This window comes from Phocoena sinus, chromosome 18 (assembly GCF_008692025.1).
Source record: "Phocoena sinus isolate mPhoSin1 chromosome 18, mPhoSin1.pri, whole genome shotgun sequence".
NCBI lineage: Eukaryota > Metazoa > Chordata > Mammalia > Artiodactyla > Phocoenidae > Phocoena > Phocoena sinus.
Genome location: NC_045780.1, coordinates 2,951,984 through 2,966,244, shown reverse-complemented (window position 1 = coordinate 2,966,244; position 14,261 = coordinate 2,951,984). Strand labels below are relative to the sequence as shown.

General features: G+C 54.8%; 1 protein-coding gene across 1 annotated transcript in view; it reads left to right on the top strand.

The window, feature by feature from the left end:
* The window catches only part of SPATA13 (spermatogenesis associated 13), a 122,491-nt gene that overhangs the window by 103,973 nt on the left and 4,257 nt on the right, over nucleotides 1-14,261 (top strand). Inside the window, exons 5-12 of the mRNA XM_032611681.1 lie at nucleotides 1,123-1,259; nucleotides 2,319-2,498; nucleotides 2,778-2,963; nucleotides 4,280-4,459; nucleotides 6,401-6,633; nucleotides 9,936-10,065; nucleotides 11,776-12,148; nucleotides 12,575-12,649. Of these exons, the coding sequence (XP_032467572.1) occupies nucleotides 1,123-1,259; nucleotides 2,319-2,498; nucleotides 2,778-2,963; nucleotides 4,280-4,459; nucleotides 6,401-6,633; nucleotides 9,936-10,065; nucleotides 11,776-12,148; nucleotides 12,575-12,649 (1,494 nt within the window). The remainder of the gene's footprint in view (nucleotides 1-1,122; nucleotides 1,260-2,318; nucleotides 2,499-2,777; nucleotides 2,964-4,279; nucleotides 4,460-6,400; nucleotides 6,634-9,935; nucleotides 10,066-11,775; nucleotides 12,149-12,574; nucleotides 12,650-14,261) is intronic.

The window sequence follows — 14,261 nt, the reverse complement described above, 5'->3', positions numbered from 1 at the left end:
TCCTCTGAGCGAGTCCCAGCCACGGACCAAGGATGCTGGGAACGTGACACACATCATCCCACCTAATTCTCCAAAAAGAAAGAAACTACCGTTTACAGCGGAAGCGCGTGGAGCTGGGAGAGTCTGACTTACCTGGTTCCGGTCCCCGCCCGCAAGGGGCGGGGCTACGGGTCAGACCGGGCCTCCGTCACTCGAACGCCTGGTGTCTTTCTGCGGTGCCAGGGGGCCTCTGTTCAAACCTGCCACTCCCTTGCTCAGGCCCTGCGAGAGCAGCCCCGGTGCTTGCCCTAACCCTTAGGCTTGCCTTCCGGTCCCATCCTTTGTCAGATGTTCTCGTGCCCAAGGCCAGCCACACTGCGTCCTCAGGCAAGAGCCAGGTGCCTGCGCCATGGGGCCTTGGCCTCCTCACAGCGGACGTTCAATGACAGACGAGCCTTGGTGAGGGGCCTACTGTCCCAGCAGGAGACCTGAGTGCCAGGTGGTCCGTCCAAAATGCCACAGCCGTCCTCATAAGGGCTCTCTCTTATTTTGGTAAAGGTGCCAGCTAACTGCTCATCCTGACACTGAGTCCTGGCCCTTCGCTCTGTGACAACTAGGAAGCACGGTGCACGGCTTCACTCACGGTACCGTCAGCACCTTCTGATTTTAGCAGCACCTCACTGTGCCTTGCGGGGAAACGACGGAAGCAGGACACTTTTTAAAAGAAGGATTGTATCAATATTTTCCACTTTCGTTTCCTCCTCAAGCTTACTGACACATGAGTTAGAGACATTATCTGGATCTTGTATATCCACTGGGGAGCACAAATTTCCAACGAGATCACACATCGTTCGCTCAGTATCCTGACTCGCAAAATAACCCTGTGCGTCACCGTTGGCGGTAGTCTCTGAAATGTCCCCTTTCTCACCGACAGGGACACCCAACCCCGGCTCTCCTTAGCCTCAACTGCTACCTTTGGATTACTAGATCAGTAGACATTTTCTAATGGTCTCTTATTCTGGGTTAGATACAAATGATTACTTTCCCCTGAGGGCATGTTCTCAGAGGTCATAGGTTTTGTGGTTATATTTTTGACATTAGCTGTGTCCTTTAAACTGCACCGTCTCTCTCTCTCTCTCTCAGTTTCTTCTGATGGCGGTGCGGAGTCATCAGCCCTAGCGGATGACAATGGCAGCGAGGAGGACTACAGCTATGAAGACCTCTGTCGGGCCAACCCCCGGTACCTGCAGCCGGGCGGGGAGCAGCTGGCCATCAACGAGGTACTGGGCTTAATTCCACACGGCAGCAGCCAGCGCAGGAGGCCCGGTTTTCAGGGTCCGGAACCCACTCGTACTTTGCTCTCTGATTATTTCTTAGTGAACATATGCTAAAACCTAGAATTCTGGTTAGAAAGCCAGTATGGTTTTCTTGTATTTTCAAGGTTGATTTATGTGATTTAGTGTTGCAGGTAACTAAAGACATCCCTCCCGGTCAGAGCGGCCATCCTTATGTGTGGAGAGGGCTTCTCAGTTCAGGATATGCCTTCCCTACATTTGTTATAATAAATCTAGGCGGGGAACGTTAGTTACCGTCCGCATTTTAGCAAACACTCTGAGACTGAGGCTGAACGACTTGCTAGCAGACGGCAGAGCTGAACGTAACCATGTGTTCCTCACCACGGATCTGGGCTTCTCCCCGCCGCTCTGCATCTTTAGGCCTTTTTACAGAAGTCTTTCCAGAAGGCGCCTCTAGCCTTTGGAGCTCGTGAACAGAGCACGTGGAGTGTAACTTCTCTGGCAACATCACCAGTTGTTGCTATAGGATCCACGGTGTCCCCATGACATCCCGGGAGCTGAGTGGTTGCCCGGCCCTCAGCCCCTACAGCTGGCTTACAGACGAGCTTAAGTTACCTGCTGAATATCTAGACGTCATGCTGTGTTCTCTTTAATTGCAGTAAACAACACAGTGAGATGCAGAGTCCGCTAAGATTGTGAGGAAAGAACGGAGAGCAGGTTCTGGGTGGCGCGCGGGGCTTGCAGGAAAGGGTGTGCCGACCTTTGACGGCTCGGCTCCAGGACGTCTAGTTTGGCTGCTCAGAAGCCCTTCCCGGGGCGAAGCGTCCAGATAGTCACACTTGCTGGATGACCGATGCCCAGATGAGTGGACCTGGGGGTTCCTTTAAGAGCACAGGAGGGGTGCCCGCCCGGTACTTCTCCCCATCCCTGTCGTGTGACGTCACACGCTGAGCATCGGCTGAGCGCCATCGGCGTGAACACTCGGGGGCCGGGCGAGCTCAGGGTCCCCGCGCTCCGCGCTGAGCGCCCGCCTCTGCATTCCAGCTGATCAGCGATGGCAGCGTGGTCTGCGCCGAGGCCCTGTGGGACCACGTGACCATGGACGAGCAGGAGCTGGGCTTCAAGGCCGGGGACGTCATCCAGGTCCTGGAAGCCTCCCACAAGGACTGGTGGTGGGGCCGCAGCGCAGACAGGGAGGCCTGGTTCCCCGCCAGCTTCGTCCGAGTGAGTGTCTTCCTGCCTCTGGGGGCTCAGGGGCAAGAGCCACTGTCCCCTCGTCATCCTTTGAACCAGACCTCCTAGAGGCTGGGGTGTGGGAAGGGAGAATTCCCACCGGGGTCAGCGGGGCGGCTGGCACCGCCGCTGCGTTTGCGATGCTCAGCTCGGCCCGTGCGTGCCCGGCGCGCCCCTCCCCCCGCTACCCTCCTCACCGTCCCCGGGGAGTGGAAACCGGGGGCGGGCCGGGTGCCGCCCCGCTGACCTGTGCCCTGCGTGTGACCGCAGCTGCGGGTCAACCAGGAGGAGCTGGCGGAGGGCTCCAGCGGCACCCCGGGCGAGGAGCCGGCGGAGGACGCGGGCCGGGGCCGCCACAAGCACCCCGAGAGCAAGCAGCAGATGCGGACCAACGTCATCCAGGAGATCATGGACACCGAGCGGGTGTACATCAAGCACCTCCGGGACATCTGCGAGGTGAGCTTGGGGGCCTCGTGGCACCGCGTGCCGTGCCGTGTGGCCGCTCCGCGCCCAGCCAGACCCTCTGCGCACGCGTGTTCCTGGAGCCCCGTCGCCACCCCCGCCTGTGGTCCCTGTACAGGCCACTCGCTCACCAGATGCTGGTCCACCCCGGGCAGCGTGAGCGGCCGGCCGTCTTCAGGGTGAGATGCGGCGACCTCCTTGCGGGACTTAGCTGCCACGGGTACTCAGAGGCAGTGACATTCAGGGGAGGCGGCACCTGTGAGTGAGACCCAGCTGACTGCGAAGAACCGAAGGTCTGTCACTGTCCACCAGCCACTGCCTCTCATCTCTGGCGCACAGCGAGACCCCGAGTCATGCAGATGCGGGCGTCTGGCGACGTCCCGGGCTCTGTCCTGCAGGGTCTGGGGTCCCGCTCAGCAGCCAAGTCTCTCCCCTGTGGTGTTTTCAATTCTGTGGATTCTGTAGAGCGTTTCCCTAGACCGTCGTGCGCCCCGCGGGTCACCCCGGCGTCCTGGCCGTGAGTGCTGGTGCCTGCGCCTTCCGTGCAGCTGCGAGGGTCCAGCAGGAGGCAGGCCAAGTGCGGGCCGCGTTCCCCCCGCCCCGCTGACCCCCAGATGAGGACCCCCCGGCTTGGGCGTATTTGTGGCAGCCGTCTTGTTCCGTGTGAACCTGCGGTTGAGGGAGTTCCTCTGAAGTGGCATTTTAGGGAAACAGTCACTGCTGATACCTGTTGAGCACGACCGTGCCCTTCACTGGCTTAACTCGACCCCATGACACTCACGCGCCCCCATTACGGATGAGAAAGCCCAGATGTAAACCAGACCTGCTGGCCTATAGCCTGTTAAAATTCATCCCCAAGAGTCAGTGGTCTGTGTTTTACCGTATAGTCAGTTCAGTCTGTGTAATTACGCGGTGCCCATCTGGGCATAATTGTTACACGTTTTTATGGCCTTTCCTTCCTACCCCCGTATCCTACCCAAGCTGCGTACAAGCAGGGCATTGGGCGTAGAGAATTAGTGGTGCTCCGATTAGGCCTCAGATTAGATGTCTACGGATCTGTGTTGTTTTCTGTAGAAACTGGATGATGGTGGAACCCTCGGCTAAGCCGTTCTTGGCTCTGGGCCATGACAGTGAGCGTTGCTCCCTGAGCGGCTCAGCCAGCGATGGCGTCTGTATTGGATAGGCCTTCTCGGCTGTGAAATGCACTTAGGAATGAGAGAATGGTTATCTTAAGAGTTTAGAAGAAGTGTGACAGTACCAATTTTTGAGCTCTAATATTTGAAACCAAGCATCACTTTCCTATTTTGTAGGGCTACATTCGACAGTGTCGCAAGCACACGGCGATGTTCACGGTCGCGCAGCTCGCCACCATTTTTGGAAACATTGAAGATATTTACAAATTCCAAAGAAAGTTCCTGAAAGACCTTGAGAAACAATACAATCAAGAGGAACCTCACCTGAGTGAAATAGGGTCCTGCTTTCTTGAACATGTACGTCGCCCTCCACTTCTTACTGATAGCGTCCGGCTAACTCATTTTGAAATGTTTCTCGCTGAAGCGCAGGGGTCCTTTTTGTTTTGCTCCACTTTGTTTCATTTCTTCCTTTGTTTGCTAGATTAATTTCCTGCAGGACGGGGGCTAAGGGGACTGCTGTACGTGGTTGGTCTTTATCTGAGTGCCCTGAGTCCATTATTTCAAAATCTTTTCAATTTTATGCAGTTTCGACTTAGGGGTTGTATTTGGGGTAGTTTCTAGTAGTACCTACCAGGTGTCTATTATATTAATAGACAGTGTTAATCGCTGTGTTCAGGGCTGTATGCCAGCTCCTGTACTGCTGTGCTGCAGGTATGATTATTTTCCCCATGTTCCAGATGCAGGAGCCAGGCTTCACCCAGAGAGTAAGTGACGCAGCGTCACACATGAGTAATTGGCAGAAGTGGATTCAGGCCAGAGGCGTGCGGCTCTGGGACCCAAGCCTGTACCTGCCTCAGAACAGTCTCCGGATGCTGGGCTAAGCTCGCTCACTGGTGACTGACTGTCACTTTTTAATACAACAGATTTCAGAGCAAGAAGATTCCATCCCCAGCCAGAATGGTCAGGGCGCAGTACCGGTGGTGCTAACACCAGTGACCGGGCTAGTGTAGCACTCGCTCCTCTGGGCCCAGCAGCGTTACAGTGGCTGTGGAATGGGGGCCGGGCCGATCCTCGGGTGGACTATCTTTAAACGGCTGGAGATGCTGTTGCTGGTGGCCGTCCCCAGCTGGAGGGGTGGGCCCGTGACGGCTCTGGGCCTGTTTGAGGCTTCGTAGGAGAACTGTTTGGCCAGAGCAGGAGGTTCACGGGAACAAGTCGTAGGAGAGAAGCTTCCAGGTCAGCCAAGGTGAGGCTGCAGAGTGGCACGCGGATCTTGCTGTGGAGGACAGGAGAGCCTAGCTTGGGGACAGAGGTGTCACTGCTTCTGGGGAAACAGGGAGGTGGGCCTGGGCGAGGGTGACAGCATCAGGGACGCAGAAGGAGGGGTTTGGCTGGAGAGGTGGTAAGCCAGAGGACAGCCAGGTATAAACTGGGGTAGGACCCAGGCCGAAGACACCGCAGCTGCGGGCAGGTGGACCTGTGTGAAGGAGGCGGCCTTGGGGCTGAGGAGCCTCAGGGGGCTGGGAGGGGCCCCCTCGGAATCCCGGGGGGTGGGGCAGCCTGGAGGAGGGAGGGAGGGGAGGAGGGGGGGGAGGGGAGGAGGGGGGGAGGGGAGGAGGGGGGGAGGGGAGGAGGGGGGGAGGGGGGGAGGGGGAGGGGAGGAGGGGGGGAGGGGAGGAGGAGGGGGAGGGGAGGAGGAGGGGGAGGGGAGGAGGAGGGGGAGGGGAGGAGGAGGGGGAGGGGAGGAGGAGGGGGAGGGGAGGAGGAGGGGGAGGGGAGGAGGAGGGGGGAGGGGAGGAGGAGGGGGGAGGGGAGGAGGAGGGGGGAGGGGAGGAGGAGGGGGGAGGGGAGGAGGAGGGGGGAGGGGAGGAGGTAGCCCCTACGTAGATGGCAGGTGGCAGGGTGGGAAGGAGACCTGTGACCAGGAGATGGGGCTTTGCACCCACCTGCCCGGGAGAGGAGAAAGGACAGGCGGCAGCCAGGCGCAGGGACAGCACCTCCCTCTTCTCCTGGATCAGGCGACACAAGGGGTGACACAGAGGGCCCCGCTCCCCAGGGCGGCCTGTGCGCGCGACACGCCCTTTCAGGGTCTGTGGAAGGGGCCTGGCGTGGGCCGGGACTCTGCGTCCTCGGCAGCCTCTCCCTCCACCCCCAGGGTCTGGACGTGGCCCCTTCCCACGGGGCCCCCTGTCCAGGAACCTCCCCGGGGGTGGGGGGGGGGGGAGGCGCTGGGTGTCGTCTATCCTCGTCAGGGTCCAGAGACGCCTGTCCTGACAGAGCTGTGCCCCCCGTTCCCAGCAAGAAGGCTTCGCCATCTACTCCGAGTACTGCAACAACCACCCGGGCGCCTGCGCCGAGCTGGCGGGCCTGATGAAGCAGGGCCGCTACCGACACTTCTTCGAGGCCTGCCGCCTGCTCCAGCAGATGATCGACATCGCCATTGACGGCTTCCTGCTGACGCCCGTGCAGAAGATCTGCAAGTACCCGCTGCAGCTGGCCGAGCTGCTCAAGTACACCGCTCGGGAGCACAGGTGAGGCAGCCACGTGACGCTGCCGCAGGGCGCTTGGGGGCGGGTGCAGGGGAGGGGCTTCCCCTGGATGCCGGCACGCGGGGGGCGGTGCGGGGGCCGGAGGGGGTGCAGCGGGGGGCGGGGTGGGGGGCAGCGAGCAGCGGGGGGGCGGGGAGGGCTGCGGTGCCCTCCTGGTGCTCTCAGTCAGCTGTCGGGAAGACGTTTCCAGGTCGTTTAGAAAGTTTAAGGTTGTTAACTACTGAAATGGGGTCATTGAAGAGCCTCCCGAATATCCATTTCTAGAGATATTAGAAAATAAGAATTCTTAAGCCGTGTCATGAGCAGGTGGGGGATTTTTATTGTGTTGTCTGTCATTATAATTGACATGTGTTTTATAAATACTCTTTTTGTAGCTACTCAGTAGTGAATAAAAACAATTAAAAAAAATAGACTGGTGTGAATACAGTTTCAGAAATATTTTCTTTCCTCTTATTTATCCTTAAGATATTTCAGGCCAGCTCACCCTCAGAGCAGTACAGTCAGCCCTCGGTGTCCGAGGAGATTGGCTTCAGGGCCCCTGGACACTAAAATCTGAGGATGCTCAAGTCCCTTATAGAAAATGGCTCAGTGTTTACATATAACCCGTGCGCAGCTCCCACATAGTTTACCTCATCTCTAGATTACTTCTGATATCTAATACGATGTAAATAGTTATAAATACAATGTAAATGCTGTGTAAATAGTTGCTGGCCTGTGGCAAATTCAAGTTTTGCTCTTTGGAGCTTTCTGGAATCTTTTTCCCAAATATTTTCAATCTGCGGTTGGTTGAATCACGGATGCAGAACCCCTAGGTGTGCAGGGCTGGCTGTGTTATATGCTGGAACAAAAAGTTCCTTCGCAGAGGGGTGAGGACACAGAAAAATTTGAACTCTGAAACAGAGCAGGGAGTCTCAAGGGTGTACTGTAGTGTGTGGGCTCCACTGCGGGGACACATCCTCCTGAGATCCTGTTGGGCTCTGAGCCCTTTCTGGTCCAGATCGGTGCTTGTTCTGTCTCCTGATCCCATCCACCCTGTTCCCTCTGGCTCTGAGCATAGGGCTTCTCGTCATGGTTACCTGAGTGCTCCATCTCCCTTTGGGGCTTACTTTGTGAATTCTTCTGAGGGACCCAAAAATATTGACTTCTGCTTACCGAGTAGCAACTCATCACTTCCCCGCATGCACAGAACAACGTCTGATGGTGCTGTGATTGTACGTGAGCTGTCACCCATTATGTGTTGGAGCAGGCCTGCCCCCTCTCTGAGATGTGGGGAAGGGTCTCCACCGCAGGGCCCCTTTCGCCGGCAGCCATGGGGTCCTTGCTCTGTTCTCAGCAGCCCACAACTGGCAGGCCAGTGGGGACACAGCCGTCGTCCAGCAAGGTTTTAGGACAAAGCTTTTTGTTTTCGATGAGAACCAGACCTCATCCGTGACATCCGTGTCACGGCACAAAGCTTCCACTCCACCTGCAGCCCTTGGAAGGACAGTCTTGAAGGGGTCTAGTGAGAAAAGGGAGCGGGGAGAAATCGTGCCCAGAGGAACTCCACTGCAGCACACGGCACGGCTCTGGGTTTCAACATCTAACTGTTGCCCCGAGAGCAGTGGGATTCTCCACGGCAGCGCCTGCTCCGGAGGATGTGGGGGACGGGTCATTCTTCTGTCCTCTGCACCTGGACTCCTGCGGAGATACGGGGCTGGGACAGGGGTATTTCGACAGAAGGTCGAAAGAAAGAGCTGGGTCGCTAAACAACATACCCAGATGATGATGTTAGTTTCAAGAATTAAGGTGAAAGGAATAAGAGAAAGGAGTTGATTGAAATAGATAAAAGGAAAGAGCTATGTTACGTTTTTCTTTTTCTGATGGAAAAATCAGAAAACTTTGACAGAAAGAAAATAGCAAAGTCAAGCGAGTCACAAATTTGAAGACATTTTTTTAAAAATAAAAAGTCATCGTGATGAGGAACCTGAGATAATAAATAAGCAAATCAAGAAGCAGAACATCTCGAAAGACAGGGAAGCTATGCCAGGAGTGTACTCATCACCCTTCAACACTTAGTTTTCCTCTTTTAAGGGCATTTTTCACTATGAGGCATCCGCATGGTCTGATTGTTTCAAAACAAATCATTTAAAAAATCATTTCCTCGTCTGAAGTAAAACAAAACGAACTATTTTAAAAAACCATTACACTCTCCCTCTTTCCTGGAATTGTACAGAAAAATTTGTGGGAAAAACGTACAATTCTTTTGCACACGTTCTTCATTGCTGGAGCCCTTTCTGAGGGGGTGTTTGCTCCCATTATTTTGGCAGCCCCTGTGTGTCACTCTGTTCTTCTTTTCTGCTCCGCTTCTGTCTGAAGACAGTGGGGTCTGGTCTGTCCAGGAATGGGGTAGCGGGGATGCCCAGGGACCTCCCAGGAGTGCAGGTGAGCGGTGTTTGGTACATAGACAGCAGAGTCTGCTCCCAAGGCTTTTTTCCTGGCTGTGCAGGAGGACTGCAATCCAGTCCACCTGAGACCCAGAGGCTCTGTGTGTCCTGGAAGACACAGGAAAGTGTGGGGGAAAAAAAAAGACTTAGCTCGTTAGCTGGGCGACCGGTTTACGTGTCCCTGAATTGTTAAACGTGAAGCGAGACTTGAACGTAAACGTTTCCGGCCCCAGACACACTCTCTGGCAGCCTGTGTGCAGATCGGAGCTTCAGTTTCCCTGGTGCCTCCAGGGTTAGAGGAGCTGCTGGGGGAGACATGTGAGTCTGATTTGACTGTGGCCGGTAGAAAGCACCAGAAGTAAAGCTGCGTGGATGAGGGAAATGTCGTCTCCGCAGTTACGTAACTCACTTGTGTCCTCCCCTCCTTTCCTGACTCAGAGCAAATCACCCCTCTTGAGAATGGGTGGGGATCATTAAAGTACTTTATATGGCAGAACTAGCTCTATGAGGATCAGAGCAATAACAGAGGCCTGTCTTTTCTTTATTAATGAAAATAATCCGTCATCACTGTGACTAAAATTTATTTCTTGTGACCTTTGCTGCATTTCACTGTGGCTTCTGGGAAACGAACGACAACATTCTTATTCCACAGAATTCTGGGTGGCATTCGGTCGGCTCCCTTAACCTCTGCGAACTGTAGCCTATTCACGAAGGAACAAGGGAAGGGGAACAATGGCTGTTGTTTAAAGGCCATCTTGTCTAGACTGTCAGTGCACGGTCACAGAATGGAATGTATTGTTTCGTAGGTCCTCATTTGCACGGTGCCCATTACGTGGTTAAAATTAACCCCTCACTTTGCAGCGATTACAGGAACATAAAGGCAGCGTACGAGGCCATGAAGAACGTCGCCTGTTTGATCAATGAGCGAAAACGCAAGCTGGAAAGCATAGACAAGATAGCACGGTGGCAGGTGTCCATCGTGGGCTGGGAGGTACGTGGGAGCCCACCCCCCTACCTGCGGTCCATCGTGGGCGCGGGGCACCTGGGAACCCTCCCCGCTCAGCGCGCATCTCGACCCACACACCCCCGACCTGTGGTCGTCTAAGGCGACGGCCCACTTTGTGTCCCGTGGTTGGCGCCCTGTGCTCTTGGCTTTAATGGCATGATGTTTCGATGCATACTGTTAAAGCTAGCAGTCAAACGCTTACCCTCCACCTCCTCCAGGGAGCGCTCTGAAGAGCGTCTGTGACCAATTTGTTGCGTATACCCTGTCTCTCCTGCTTGACTGTGGGCTCCGTGAGAGCAGCTGGGGAGCCCTCAGAGTGCAGGTTATGTCATGGTGGGAGTGTGACCCCTGTATGATCTGGGCGAGGTTGATGATCCATCTGTATGATGGGGAGGGAAACGTTACCTATCTCGTAGGGCTGTTGTGAGGATCGCGTAAGACGGTGCCACGGAGCACTTGATACGCAGCCTGTGGCGGTGGCCTGGTGCGCACGCGTGCACACACGCGCTTTTATTTATTAAAACAGCAGTGACGGCTAGTGCTTGTACTGTGTTCACACATGCCTGGCGCTGGTCTGAGTCGTTTAAATGTGTGAACTCATGTAACCCTCTCAACAGTCCTATGAAGTAGGAACTATTATTACCCCGTTTAACAGATGGGGAAACTGAAGCAGAGAAAGGTGAGGGGGCAGAATGGGGCCCACGGACTACTGCACCTGAGGCCGTCACCGAGGACAATAGCCCACGTTGTTCAGATGGTTTTCAGACACAGGAAGAGTCATCCTGCATCAGATCAATCGATCAGAGCTCACTCTCCCCAAAGATTGTGAAAGTTTGGATGGAGCAGTTAGGTTTTTAACTAAAGCGGGTGACAGCAGTGAACACTGGAGAGAAATACTCTTCTTTCAAGGCCCTCATGGACTCTGGGAGTTCAGATGGGACCTTGGGGTCCGTGGATCTAAGTCTCCTGTGAGCCCAGAATCCAGGGCACAGAATCACTGTAGGCAGGTAAATAGAAAAGCTATTTCGGAGTCGAGATCGTTTGCCTCCAAAAACTATTGTGTATAACCGGGACTAGAGGAGGGTAAAATCTTACAATCAAAGGCCAGTGTCATAGCAGATACCACAAAGTTACACTGGATTAGAGCCGACCTAAATATTGCAGAAGGGTGTTTCTCCTCCTGTTCTTGGACTCTGACATTTAGGGGATAACTTCTTGTCAGAAGTTTACCAATTTCTTGCTGGCAGCTTGCCAGCTGGCCTCTTGTTTCCAAGACCCTGAGCTAGTTATGCCGGGGAGCTGCATAGAAGCCCCCCGAGTCCGCAGCACTGAGCCCCTAGCCACAGGGGGTCTCCTTGTTCTCGGGGGTCGGTGCAGGCCAGCTGCCATTTCGGATCCTGATTGGATCCCACCCATCCAGAACTTTTCACCAGATCTTTCTGATAAGGGTAACATAGGGGCTCAATCACATTTTCCCATGGAATAGGGAAAAGAGAGAAGAGTTTTCCTGCCCAAGGAGGCTGACGGCCGAGGTCTGACCGGCCTTTGAGGCCTTGCCCTGCGCGTGGGCCTCGTGTAACTGGCCCGCCCGTGGGGATTCGTGCCAGGGCCTCCCCGCCCAGCTCCACCCGATGCCCGGTACCCTAAGACCTCGTGTCGGGGCACCTCAGGACCTGTGTCCACCCTTCCCTCCAGGGCCAGGACATCCTCGAGCGCAGCTCGGAGCTGATCCACTCCGGGGAGCTGACCAGGGTCACCCGGCAGGGCAAGAGCCAGCAGCGGACGTTCTTCCTGTTTGACCACCAGCTGGTGGCCTGCAAGAAAGACCTGCTGCGGAGGGACGTGCTCTACTACCGCGGCAGCACAGACATGGACGCCGTGGAACTCGTGGACCTGGAGGACGGCCGCGACGGTGCCCGCACCCTCGGCGTCAGAAACGCCTTCAAGCTGGTCAGCAGGACGGGTGATGAGGCGCACCTGTTCTGTGCCAAGAAGCCTGAGGACAAGGCACGGTGGCTGCAGGCCTGCAGGGACGAGCGCAGGCGGGTGCAGGAGGACCGGGCGATGGGTGAGCCCTGGGGTCTCGGCCCTTCCCCCGCCTCTCCCGGTTCACCCCCCGCGGGGAAAAGACCAGGGAACTGCAGGTCCTGATATTCCTAGACCTGCTTACAAGACCAACAGGGACAGGTGTGCCGTGGGTCCTGTTGTTGGACCCATTTCACAGATGAGGAAACTGAGGCTGAAGGCACCAGCCCACTCTTAGAAGGCGGGTGGTCACTCTCCACGTGTCCCGGTAGGGAGAATGGTGGTGTGGCCATCCTGGTGCTAATCCTCCTCCTCCACTCTCTTCAACCCCTTCTACTTCCTGAAGGATTAAGGCTCTTTGCTTTGGGTTATGGAGCAGACCTCAGGGTTAATGTGGGTTCGGTGCAGGTTTTATTCTGAAATGTTTTCACTTGTTTTGAATACATATCACATTTGTTTCTAAATACAGGAATGGAAATTTCAGAAAATCAGAAGAAACTTGCCATGTTAAATGCTCAAAAGGCGGGACATGGAAAGTCAAAAGGTAAATTTTGAAGAATGTTTTTCACCTCTTCAGTGTGTGTATGTCAGTACTGGAATTAAAATGGGGAGAAGCGCCGAAGCTGTTAGGTGTGACCGACTCTTAAGTGAAGGAGGGAAGTGTGCGTAAAACAAGATGATAGTTCAGGGCAGTGGACGGTTTAAAAACCAAATCTGCATTTGGTTCTGCACCTGCTTTAGTGCGTGCTTACGCTTGAAGAGGAGTCTGTACAAGGTGTTTGACTTGGGGCCGAGGAGCTTCTAGACCCCCCTGCCCTGCCCTCTGAGCTTCCCCCCTGCGGAGGGAGGGATTATCCATCCACAGGCCAACCAGCCCAGGAGTCTGGGGCACGTGAGGAGGAAATCTCCAACCCCAGACTGCTTGTCAGCTGAAGGCATGTCCTAGTTCAGATGAGAAAAAAGATGTCAAAGTTCACTGTGTCAAGCAGGGAGCGAAAGCAAAAGGAGATCCTCTGGCTTCTTTAGAGCCTGGATCCTCTACCCCACAGGCACATTCTGTGGGAATGACCTGGGCAGCTCTTACAAAATACCAAGGCCCGGGACACGGACCCCAGAGTCCACACATGCATAGTACAAATATTCTAGCCCAACAGAAATGAAACAGTAAGGGTTCTTATTCCAAAACTACATGTTGGATTTCTGCAAACTTTATTCACGTGAAATTTATCCCATTGGGTATTTTCCTACCCGAAAATGCAAAAACAAGGACCAGTTGAGCCCAGGACGGATGGGCCGAGAAGAATTTATTACCAGAACAGCATTTAGCAAAGCCCTGCTTCCTCTGCTCAAATGCAGAATTCCCTGCCGCCGCCCCCCCTCCCCCCCCCCCCCACGCTAAGTTAACGGATATCTTCAAGGCAGAAAATCTCATTTTAAGTATTTCTTGCATCTCCACTTTGGATGGCAGGTGACTGGTAAATACCAGTTTATTGGGATCCACTAGTTCCCGTCCATATCTTCCAAGGATCACTGGCTCAGCGGCCAGGCAGCTAGTTCGAAGGAGCTCTCATGCTTCTGGGGGTCACCTGTCCTGCACTTTCCATGAGTTCTCCCATGTCATCCTCTCTGCCGCCCTGGAAGAGGAGGAGAGCCTTGTGGCAGGTCAGGGGCAGGGAGGGATTGTGGACGGAGGCCTCTCTTTTTCCCAAACTCCCACTCTCTCCTCTCTCCATGCTGACTTTCACAGTCAGCGCGTGGTCTTGTAGCTAATTTAACACAGCTTTCTGACCGCCTGTGCACAGGTTTTATATGCCAGCTGCAAAGAAACAGTGTTGGTTGATTCGATGAGGTGTCAGGGCCCTACTCTAGGCACGTTACTTACATTCACTCATTTAATTCTCATAACAACCCAGTGGGCACCGTTAACCCGTCTTAGACATTGGAAAACTGAGGCTCAGAGGAACCAAATCATTGCATCCCGTAAGTGGCGAGCAGTGTGAGCTCCAGGCTCTCATAGAAAGCACTCCACTGCTTCTCATCCCACACAGACGTCCAGATCCAGTCCTGCCGGTGAAATTTACACAGTGGCCCTGGGTTTCTGTTTCCTTCCCGGTCACTTGGCTGTCACGGTACTGTCCTGGGAGGGTTTTAAGTGA